Source organism: Simochromis diagramma, unplaced genomic scaffold (assembly GCF_900408965.1).
Source record: "Simochromis diagramma unplaced genomic scaffold, fSimDia1.1 OVJJ01000602.1, whole genome shotgun sequence".
NCBI lineage: Eukaryota > Metazoa > Chordata > Actinopteri > Cichliformes > Cichlidae > Simochromis > Simochromis diagramma.
In genome coordinates, this window is record NW_024387040.1 from 5,573,271 (window position 1) to 5,585,288 (window position 12,018).

A 12,018-nucleotide genomic window follows, 5' to 3' on the forward strand; every position below is an offset into this window, starting at 1 on the left:
CAGGAAGTTAATGGCCTGTCCTGTGTAACTGCAGCCGCTGACAAACAATCGCCCACTGATCATTTTTCACCCTGAACCACCTGTCAGTTTGTGTTTTAACTCATGTAAAAGTGCCTAAATGTCCTCGGTGCCCACTGGAAATCTGACCCATCCTTCTTGTCTGCAGAAGCTTTCTGGCATATATATATATATATATATATATATATATATATATATATATATATATATATATATATATATATATATATATATCTTCTGCCATATAGAGCTCTGGATACTTCTAATATGTGCTGTAGGTGGCATGTGTTTGGAACCTGATGAAATTTTATGATGTCCCACATCCACAACACAGGATACATTTTGTCTTTGGATGATGTTGCAGTGCAGTCACTCGAAACCATTAATGTCCATAAAATCCAGACACGCTTTGCTCTCTTTATGTTCATCTCCTCCAAATTCATCATTTAGGGTGTGCACTCAATTCCCTCCATACATCCACATCAACCCCTTCACCCATGACATGCCGGTTGTATGGATACTATGCAAATAGCTCTGATCAGAAAGGGACGGAAGCTGAAAAGTGAAGTGGGATCAGTTTCCGCTTTTGAATGAGAGCTGCACAGACCTTGGCCAGCTCGAGCTCCTGACAGCCGCTCACAGAGCTGTTACTTACAGGATGTATATCAGCGCAGACTAATACCACTGTGAAGGTCAGTCCTTATAGGGCATGGTACAATAATAAAAAGAACAGTGTTGGAGATTAAATGGAAATAAGCACTTAAGAGTTGGCCGGCATTTTGCTGCTATCTGCTGGCATTCAGGCTGAACTGCTGTTATTCCAAATTGAAATAATTCAGTGCATGTGTGGGTATGTTCACACTGCAAAAGGACAAAAAAATGAAACTCAGGAGAACATATTAGGAGACATGTTAAATGGAAATAGACACAGTTGAATAATTACGTAAAACATAATAATAAAAGCCTATGGATTGCTTATTTATTAGGTATTCTAAAGAGCTTTATTTTATTTTAATTTATTTGTTTTCCCTTGTTGTATTGATTGATTGTGAAACCTAGCCCCACCCTTCATGTCATTTACTGAGGTCAAATGGCCCAGGATGTGCGTGGGGGTTAAGGCGTCTGGGAAGGGATCTCATTACACCAACTCTACCAAATGTTGCAACAGGAAATGAGGGTTAATCAGACCAAGAAATGTTTTCTCAATGTTTTATTACGCAAATGTCCTTAGCTCAGAGGAGTGACACCCAGTGTAGTCTTCAGCTGCTGCTGACAACAACAAAAAACCTATAATAATAATAATTATAATAGTGGAATTGTAAAGTGCTTTGGTGGCCTAGAAAAGCGCTATATAAATGCAATCCATTATTATAAGCTCAAAGTGCGGGCGAAACAGCCACATGCTCATTAAAATAACGTTTTGGGCCAATGGAAGTAAATTTTTCTCACCACTTATTTAAATGAACATTTTAATGAGCTTGTCTCCTGTATTTTTACTTCTGTGCTTTCCTTTTTTTCAGCGTTTTCATGGAAACATCAACGTGGTAAAAAGAAAAAAGAAAAACAAAACAACCAAAAACTTGAATATAAAATGGACAGGTGGGTTGTTTTTTCTATACTAATTAGATATTTATAATGACAAAGGAAAAAAAAAAGATTTTAACACAAATGTTTAATGTTTTATAGCTTTTATTTAAAGAACCTTCACATTCATCAGCTGCCAATTCATGTCATATCTTGAAGCAGGATAAAAAGGACACTTGTAATATTTTTAGTAAAGTTACAGCAAAACTGTTAAAAACTTCTTTTGACAGTACTCTTGAACAAAATATATATCTCTTGAAATATATCCCAGTCACAGTGCATTGAATAAAAGGAACAGTACTTTGAAGAACTTCAGTGCAGATTTCACCCGATTCACTTTCCTTCTCGCTCGACCCACTCTGAGTAGCCTCCTTTAAAATGTCTCGCCCTGAGGGGGGAAAAACAAAAACAAAAGCACAGATAGAGGAGCTTAATCTCTTAACACTGTTGTTTGCTTTATATTAAAAGGTCGCCCACAGTTCAGCAAGTCAAACTATCACCTGAGGACACTTCTCCAGCTGCAGCAGGAATGCACTATTTATATCTCATGGATTGACTTCTTGGGAGACATCGAAATGTAGCAGAAGTGCTGTAAAAAGAACTAATTATCTCGATTGATTGATGATTAATGTCTGAGTTTTTTTGTTTTTATATGCACATACATTTTTTTTCCTTATAGGCCAAATGAGACTTCATGTAGATTTGTCAGTAGAAAAATATCTGTATGGGAATCGCACATTCACAAAACTAAGTAAATAATTTTCTTTCAACCCGTCTATCAGAGCCAGTGAGACTGCATGCAGTATAAAACCTGCCACCCAGTCTAATCTCCTCACAGTGTATCTGATCTTCACTCGGCATAACCTGATCTGCAGGACGCTCGTCTGTGACCTAACTGCCCATTCTGTTGCTGATCCCTGTCCAATTTGCCAACTTAACTTGTAAATGGCCACATTTCTCCACCATCGCTCTGTACCATTAGCTTATACCCTTAGCCTATACCCTTAGAACTGGTTCTGGAGAAAGAGAAAACACTCCACAGCATAATCTACAGAGCTAGCAACACAGGTTTTTGGCCATGCCCCAATGTTTTCAGACTTTGTAAATCTCTCAGTGACGCCATACAGTATTAGACATCACCTCTCAATAAATTTACCCTGGAAACACGCACATCGCGTTCCCACAGTCAATTTCCACTAGTAGTGTGCTTAATCTCCAGGTTTGTTTTGTTTATAGAAACAAGCACATGTATTACTACTTACTTGCTAAATCCCAGCTGATGAGCGATGCTCAGTGCTCTGGTGCTCCTGATGCCACTTCTGCAGTGAAACACAATGTTGTCGTCAGCTTTCGTGGGAGCCTTCACTTCAAACCTTTGCTCAAAGAGCTCAGGGGACAGTTGCAGAGACTCCTCCAGGTTGTCCACTGACATGCATACCAACAAAGAACACACATGTTAACTACAAATGCAGGAAAACAGACAAGTCCCTAAGTTTCAGAACCCTGCTTACGTGGGATGTTGATGGCCTGGGGAATTTGTCCAGCCTGGTACTCATCAGGATTTCTCACATCAAAGAGCTGAATGTTATGGCTTGCCAGCATGGTCTTCAGCTCTGAGTAGGTCACCACTGAACCTGAACAGCAACAAAGAAAGGAAACAGGAAGAAAGAGTTTTAATTTATTGTTGCTTATAGTGCTTATATTCGTTGAAAATTATGTGAAACCACCATTTCCTGATTTAATTAGAGTACGTGTTATCTGAACCCCTGCTGATGGTAAACACTGTGGCTGCCTGGTGTGGGGGTGAAATCAAAGTGCCACAGCTAAGCTACAGTATTATCCTCTCTTTGAAATATTGAGAGAAACTGCTTGTGTACACCTGCAGTCCATTCAGCTGTGAAAATGCTGAGTATAGGTAGCCATAAACACAGACTGTGACACACACAGTCAGGGCGATTGACGATTTAAAACAGCATTCCAGCAGTTTAACACAAAATACTATGAGATCAAACTATTAATATTAGTTACTAAGAAATATATCTGTAGACTCAAAGTGACATGCTGGCCTAGTATTACAAGATTATTATTTTATTCCTGTAGGAGGATTTCGACAGGACACAACGACGGTTTTACCGTTGTCTGATGCTTCTTCGCATTTCGGACTCGATGTTGAAAAAGTCCGACATATCGACCCAAAGGTCGAGTAACACCTCCGGTGCGCCTCCGTAACACCTTGGCAGAAACTCCGGGACAGCACGAAGGACAGCATTATGCACACTACTGGACCACACGAACTGACACGACCTAAATACATACTGCTACTTTATTGTTATCACCAAATGACCATACATTCACTCAGCCTGTTTAATGCTTCTTCTCCTTCTTTTTTGGGAGGGGGTGCTCCTTAAATAATGGTGCGTTTGGCGCCGATCTCAGGATGTAGCAGTTATAGCACCAACCGCTGGTAAAAGGGCTTTCATTCTCTGCCGATAGAGGGCAGTGAAATCAAGCAGGTTTGTTGCCATTTTCTGTAGTCCCTTTACTTTAAAGGTTTATACATTTCTACAGTAATCTGGAGAAACACATATCATTGCGACAATAAACTAACTGACTGTTCGAACAGACCCGCCATGTCTACTTTAAACACTTGACAAGTTTAAACTCTTCTTTCATCTTTACGCTGTTTTTTTTCCTTCTCGGCCTGCTGTCATTGGACGCCCTGCTTCCGTCTCAGAGCTGCGCTTGCGCATATAGAAGCATATGGACGTCCTGTGTTGAAGCACACAAATCTGTGGTATAAACGAATGAATAAAATAAGAAAGAAGAAAGAAGAAGAAGAAAGATCCACATAATAATATGTTATACACAATCAGTCATTGATAATTTCAGTGTAATAATTGTCAGTTTTATTTTTGCTAACTAGCTCCATACAACTTTACAAACAGTTAAACTCAGTTAAAGACATTGATGCCTGTCCTCTGGTAAAGGAAATAAATGCGTAAGATTTGGACAACAGCTAAGAAAGGGTTAAAAAAAATAAATGTTTTCAGGTGATATTCTACCCTGAATAAAAAGATTTTTTTTATTATTATAGCACCACGTCTCTTATAGAGTGACTTTTCTATCTTTTCAAAGGAATAGTTAAAACATCTGCTGGACGGTGCTCAGGATGTTTTATGAGACTGTGGTGTCCAGTCGAATCCTCTATGTTATTGGTGTGCTGCAGCAGCAGACTGAGGGTAGTGCATAACAGCACTGCTCAATAATCCGATTCATGTGGCCAGCAACGTCGTTGATGTGGAGCTTGACTTTCTGACGGATGTTTCAGAAAGGAGGATGCTGTCCAGGTTACAGTCAATACTAGAGAAATCCTTCACACAGGATGCAGGAGCATGTTCAGCAAAAGACTCATTAAGCCACGATGCATCACTGAAGGCTACAGTAAAGCATTCCTACCCGTGGCCGTCAAACTTCATTACTCTTCTTCATGATGCCTGGACTGTATTCACCTGTAATATCTTATCTATATTATTATTATATTATTTTTTTAAGTGATGATGATGAGAGATGAGATAGCCTTTATTTGTCAGTTGCAGGTCTTTTGCCCACAACCGAGATGACAGACCTTGCCGACCGTACATACAATACAAACATCACATTGGGGAGACAGGTCAGGCCAGGTAGCGAGGAAAAAAAACACATCGAAATGTGCAACACAAAAGGATAATACAGGAATGCACAAGTATCAACACACCATAACACAATAAACACAGACAAGCAACATGGGAAAGTGTTCCAGTGTGTACATCTGATCTGGGACCGCTGCAATCTTCGGCTGCGCCTCCAGCTGACCCGATGTCCACATCATGGGGGAGGTAAGCGTTGGAGTTGGCGTTGGATAGGGAGGGTGAGTTTGCAATACTTAATTTTAATTCAACGTCACACTTTGAGAGTCTTAGTCTGACTTATTTTTTTTATGCAGAAACTTTACATTTAGTAACTTTCATGATTATATTTTATATGAGTGTCTGTTAAAAAAAACTAACAATAACAGTTTAGAATGGAACTAATAAAGTATTCTGATCATGTCTTTATTTAACACATCTGCTTAGAAATGTCTGCCTTCTTTTCAGGGTAATGGAAATAAATGACAGCTGCTACGTGGCTCTCAAAGGGACAAAAATAGATGTGAAAAACTGAGCAGTAGTGTTTCTTTGTAGCCATGATGACAGTTACTCACCATCAGTTTATAATAAGTTCATCTGTAATGACACCAGCAGTGAGAGTTCATCAGGAATGTGAGCCTCAAGCATTCAGTGCTTTGTAAGAAAGTTACACTTTCCTGCAGAGACACTGCAATGGGGGTTGAAGAAACAGCTCTCACATATGATGCTGTTTCATTCACACGACCTTGCTACTGAAAGAACACCTGCACATCCTGTTGTTGTTTATCTTGCTAATCAAGTAAGCCTGAGAACAATTACCCCCCAGTGTGCTTAACGGTTGGTCTATGACAGCTTTGTTTTACTTCCTTACACCTTAGTCTTTCAACTTGTGAGCCCGCTGTTATCTTTCTGATGCTTCTCTTCTGTTGATTTGTTACACTTACATGTAAAGCACACCCACCCTCAGATTTTTGCCTCCTCCCTTACTTTGTCAGTGATTCCTGGTGGTCCCACGCTCTCGCTCAGTAACAACACACCAACACAGTAAACTCTTGGAAAAAAAAAGAATTTTTGTGATTTGCAAAATTATTTTATTGGTTAATTTGTGATTTTCTTTAACATTACAAAGCTTTCCACTTACTTTTGATTTAAGACTATTTTTAACTGTTCAGAGAACTCGGTCAATGTTTGTTTGGGATAACACGATGTCAGTGCTGTGGTTGAAATCCTGATGGAAAAAGCATGAAAACAAGTCAGTTGTTAAATCAGGCTCGGAAAACCTGACAGCAGGACAAGAGCTGACAATTTGCAGATGGTCTGATGTATGTAGCCACACTCACTTCACTGCAGGGCTTAAGAGGATAGACGTGTAGTGACTCCTGGGACATGAAGGGTTTGAACGTGTATTTTTGGCATGGCATAATTCATTGGTCTGTGCATGGAGAACCTTTTCCCTTTATTATGTGCAAGTGTCATTAGTTGTATCATCCACCATCCATATGTGATGGCTCTGGCTCAAAGGGAAGGACAAAATATGGAGACCACACATGATTTGCATGAAAAGTAAAAATTGTTAAAAAAAAAAAAAACAACCCTAAAGTTAATAATGCGATCAGTTAATCAGTAATGTATGTAGTGTGTGGATGTGTGTTCCTGTGCTGTAGATAAATCAGAATATAAAGCAAACAAAGTTCAAATAAACTCAAATTACCTGAAAGGGAAACACAGAAAAGTTGCAAACACTACTCTAATAATTAAGGAAATAACTCAAATAACTGCACCGGCATACAGGAGCCCATTTTAGTAACAATCACTACTGTGTTGTGATGTCAGAGTAATGTCACTAAAGCTGTTTTAAAAAAGCTTCTTGAAAAGCATCCCAGTGTTTTAAAATGTCACAGGGACAGCAAGTTTCAAATTTCAAGTTTTATTGTCATGTACAGATAAACAGTGTAGCCACATTTATCCATAACGAAATTCTTTGGCTTGTGCTCCTCAGCTTTACACGAGCATATAGAGATTGTGCAGTTATATTGAGAAGAAAATAACAGAAAATAGCAGTGGTAGTAATAAAGTAATAATAATATTAATAACAACAATAAAAAGGAGAGGAAAAAAGTATTAAATATTAGAGAATTTAGTTGGTATTTACAAGTTTGTGCAAGAGTATGTGCAGCACTAACAGCAATCATATTTCCCTTGTATTGGCTTGTCATTGGTGTAATTCCCAATGTGATCATGTACCATTACTGTGCCACATTATTTTCCTTATTGCTAAAAGGGACTTTTTCCTTCCCGTTGTTGCCCTTGCTCAAAGGGGATCAGTTGATTGTTGGGGGTTTCTCTCTTATATTGTTTGGTCTTTACCTGACAACATAAGACAGCTGTTTTTATCAATTGGCACTATTTATATTGAATTGAATTTTATGGATTTTCTTTAGTTGAATTGAATTGAACTGAATTGATCTTATATTAGTTTTTAACTTAATAATTTTATCCTGTTCAATAAATAAACAATAACTCAAAAGAATATTCTTGCCGTGTATGGTTTATTCTTTATTTCTGTAAGTCCTATGCTCGTATAGATTTGGACTTTTTAAAAACTTTATGCTTCACTGTGAATGGCAAAATTTGTTAAACATTGTTGACTTATTATTATTGATCTATGCTGGAAAATAAACCTATTGCCTCCACATGAGGACATACTTTTAAAAAACAAAAACAAAAACAAAAAGCAAGCAACAGCTGTGTAACAAAGTAATGACTTCCTGTACAAAGATGTAGTTTTCATACTTCATGCTAGTACTTCAGTGGGTCCAAGTCATCACAAATAGTCAGGGAAATGAAAAATGCATCCCAAAGATGAAGGGGAGACAACTGGCAACATTACTTTTTAAAATTGTCACAATATGTGACAAATACGGATACTTTGCTACAGAATACATAACACAATAGCCCACTCAACTGTTCAGCGGATGTAATAAATGATGTGAATAATCCACTAAATGTAGGCTGAGTTTTTCAAATGATTACACAGCGCCCCCAGGTGGCGGAATGTTATAATATTACACAATTCCTGCGACTGTAGGAAAATTAATATGACAGGGTTTGTTTATCTGTCTTCCTCACTGCTCGTCACAATATCACTTTCTCTCAACATCTCCATCCTCCAATTACTCCAGCAAACACCTACAAAGCCCTGACCTAGAGATCCTGTTTAGTTCCAACAACTTAAATACTGTTAGTTTAATTACTTTTAAACAATCTGTAACTGCTGAGTTTGTGTTTATCGCCACACTGGGGAAAGATTTTCTTGCTGCTGCATGTGAGATAGTCTGAGAAGGAGGGTTTCCACGTTTTTTTTAAAAGAGGGTAGAGGAGGACAAAAACAAGAGGGCCCGCAGAAAATCTGCTCATCTTCTGCCCTGTGTTTTACAGATTTATTACACAAAAGGTGGGAGTGCACAAGCCTTTAAACATGAAACAACTATTTTGCAAAGTGGAAAACATATATATATATATATTTTAAACAAAACTTTTTAGTCAAGCACAAATTGTATTCCAGTGTAGCTTAATGATGCACAAGTATATTCAAAGTATCTATATAGAGCTGACCGTTTCAAAATAATATAAAACGTATTCATGTTTTCATTGCAGCTGCTGCTGATTTTAATTATTTTTATACTGATCGGTTGCATGATCTATAATAATGCAATTTAAGTGCAAAATAATTATTCTGTAAAATCAATATTATGGAGTAAAAAAAATATGATATTTGCATTCAAAAATATAGCAGTATAGAAGCAGAAAGTCGCAAAGCATACAAATATTTATATTATGTACATGTACGTTAAAGTATGTATGTTAAAGTATGTATGTTAAAGTAAGGGTGTATCAAGTTACACTCCTTCTGGTGCTATTCATGCGATCATCTAAAGGTACTTGGTGTGTGTGTGTGTGTGTGTGTGTGTGTGTGTGTGTGTGTGTGTGTGTGTGTGTGTGTGTGTGTGTGTGTGTATTGGGCACGGGGGCACACCATGCCCCCTATGGACACACCACTGAGTCCAATGTGATTGTAGTCTACTGTAGACAAGATAAACCTGGGAAGTCTGTTAAACTGCTTTTTAACATGTTTGCAAGATATGTATGTGTCTTGGTAATCTCAAATTACACTTAGAAATTTTTGTTGGTCTACAGGCTGACATCTGCCAATGATAAATGGATTTTCTACATTCTTATCGTTTAACTAAACATATCTAAAAAACCCATATCTTTTTTTCTTCTAAACACTTTAAAAACATTAAGGCAATAAACGAAAAGATACTTCTTTGACCAATATCTGCATTTTCTCAGGATTGCACAGTTACAAAACTGAACTTACATTTAACACAGTAAGCATGTAACACACGTGTTTTTACTGTAACATAACAGCACAGGAAAACACATTGCTTGAACTCAAGCAAGATAAGGTGCAACAGTGAATTTATGATATTAAAATTACTAAAATGTCTCATAGAAAACTGCTTCACACATTTCTGCTCTGCATTAAAGCAAAGCTGAGGAACATGTAAGAATCTGGACCAAAAGGTCCTTTGGCTGGATGAGCTGCATGTCTCAGAGTCTAGGGCGGTATGGTAGGAGTGACACACCCGCTGGCCCTCGTACCTCGTTTCATGTGTGTTTTTAGTTTGTGTAGGGTTTTTTTTGTTTTATGAGCGAGAAGACAAATGTGCTCCAATTATAAGTTTTCACAATTGATTATCAAAACGGTTAGAATTTCAAATTTGTTTTCCGTGGCGCCATGGGCTTCCTCTCTCTGCCTCAGAGGCAAAAGGCTCCCGCGCCCAGGCAGTAAACACTTTTTAATATGTGTGATAGTTTAGGCCTTAGGTCTGATGTCGGCTCACGTGTCTTTTTCTGCAACTTTCTGGGCATCTCCTTATTTAGAGACGCCACTTCACCCATCACCAGACCTGTATAAAGAGATAAGCAGAAACAGAGCTCCCCAAACCCCAGAAATTTCCGACTAGTGATGCCTTCACCAGTGAGACAGACCCTTCCCCTCAAATTCCTTAGAGAAGGGCGTGCAATAAAGTATAAAACACAAATATGTGATGCTAATTATAAGATATTATCCTTTATTTTCTTAAAAATAAATCCCAACATTTTCTTCTCTCTTCTGGACCTGCTTATCTTTGTATTTTAGTTAGAGCTTTCAATAAAGCCGTTTTGAATTTTATTTGGTGCTTTTGAAATCTTCTGTTTTTGTCCATCTCTGTCAGATACACAGATAATGTGGCAGCTACAGTAAATGCAGTTTGGATACAGTGACACTCAGAGTGAAATGAAGACCGATAATTGCTTTTCACTGGGGAAATATTAGATCTGCAAAATATCAAAATTATGCATTAGTCTTAAAGCCATTGCATTTTCACTCAAGAAAGGGAAAACAGTCAGCACATTTCTTTCTTATCTCTGAATATAAACAGACATCCAACCTAATGATGAAGCATGAAAGAAATAAAGTGATTCTATACATGTTTGTGTGACACAACTAATATACATGTCTCTTCAGACACAGAAATTACGGGTAAGTATGAATTAATTTTTTTTAAATTAATAAAACTTCATATCATATACCAGTAATATTCAAGGCAGCGCATCAAAATGTCAACAAATAAATGAAAGGGAGATCAATGAAAATGAAGTATTCTGAATTAAACTCACCAAATACTGAAATCCTTTGTAGATCAGTCAAAGCAAACCAGTCTTCAAAAGCTTCGAGAAACATCCACAGACATACACATCATTGCAAGATGTTAATTATGTTTTTGTCCTTATGGCATCATTTATAATTAAAGATTTTTCTTAAAATGTTCTTCAACTGTCAGTGTCAATGAAATACATAAATTAATTAATACTCACAATACAGCACCTAAATCAGAGCAAAACCCACTCGGAACTTCTCATGTTAGGACCAACTACAATATCGATATAGCAACAAAATGCAATGTTCTTTGCATTAGAAACATTAGAGAAACCAAGTCAAAAAATACACAAATATAAACTGACTCTAAGCTGTCACTAGCAGGACTCTTATTGTCATTAACTCATTTTTGTTTGGAAACTAGGGCTGTCAACATTAACGCGGATTAATCCGTCATCATGATTAACGCGATTAACATTTTTATTGCATTTAACCCATCTGGAGCACAGAATAAACAAACTTTGGACAAACGGTGTTGAGATATTTTAGAGATTTTGAGTCATTCTGTGTTCCAGATGGGTTAATTGCGTTAAAAATGTTAATCACGTTAATCGTGATGACAAATTCATCCGCGTTAACGTTAACATCCCTAGTTAAAACATTATTAAGATAAGATAAGATAAGACTTTATTGATCCCACAACGGGGAAATTTTTGCGTCACCTCAGCTCAGGTACAGATATATGAAGGAAATACAAAAATACAACTAAGTACAATCAATGAAAACAAGTAAGATAATACACTATATACAATGGTAGCATACACAGTATGTGATTATGGATATAGTTGGAAATATGGAAGATATAAACTATATAGCTTGGAAGGTCATGGAAGGTCCATTATGCATGAAGTGGTGACCGTGGATGTTCACAGTGTCCAGTGACTTATGACATCGTGATTGAGGAGTTATAGAGTCTAACTGCTGTTGGGATGAATGATCTGCGAAAGCGCTCCTTCCTGCAGCGAGGGTGTTTCAGTCTCTGAC

At 37.6% G+C, this 12,018-nt stretch overlaps 1 protein-coding gene across 1 annotated transcript; it reads right to left on the reverse strand.

The window, feature by feature from the left end:
• Positions 1–1,710: 1,710 nt before the first annotated feature.
• si:ch211-161h7.8 (thiosulfate:glutathione sulfurtransferase) lies at positions 1,711–4,320 on the reverse strand. The gene is made up of 4 exons (XM_040043713.1): positions 3,736–4,320; positions 3,114–3,236; positions 2,865–3,027; positions 1,711–1,990 (listed from the first exon to the last, which is right to left on the reverse strand). Exons 1-4 carry the CDS (start codon positions 3,914–3,916, stop codon positions 1,936–1,938), a joined length of 522 nt encoding a protein of 173 aa, XP_039899647.1. The 5' UTR covers positions 3,917–4,320; the 3' UTR covers positions 1,711–1,935.
• Between the last annotated feature and the right edge of the window lie 7,698 nt (positions 4,321–12,018).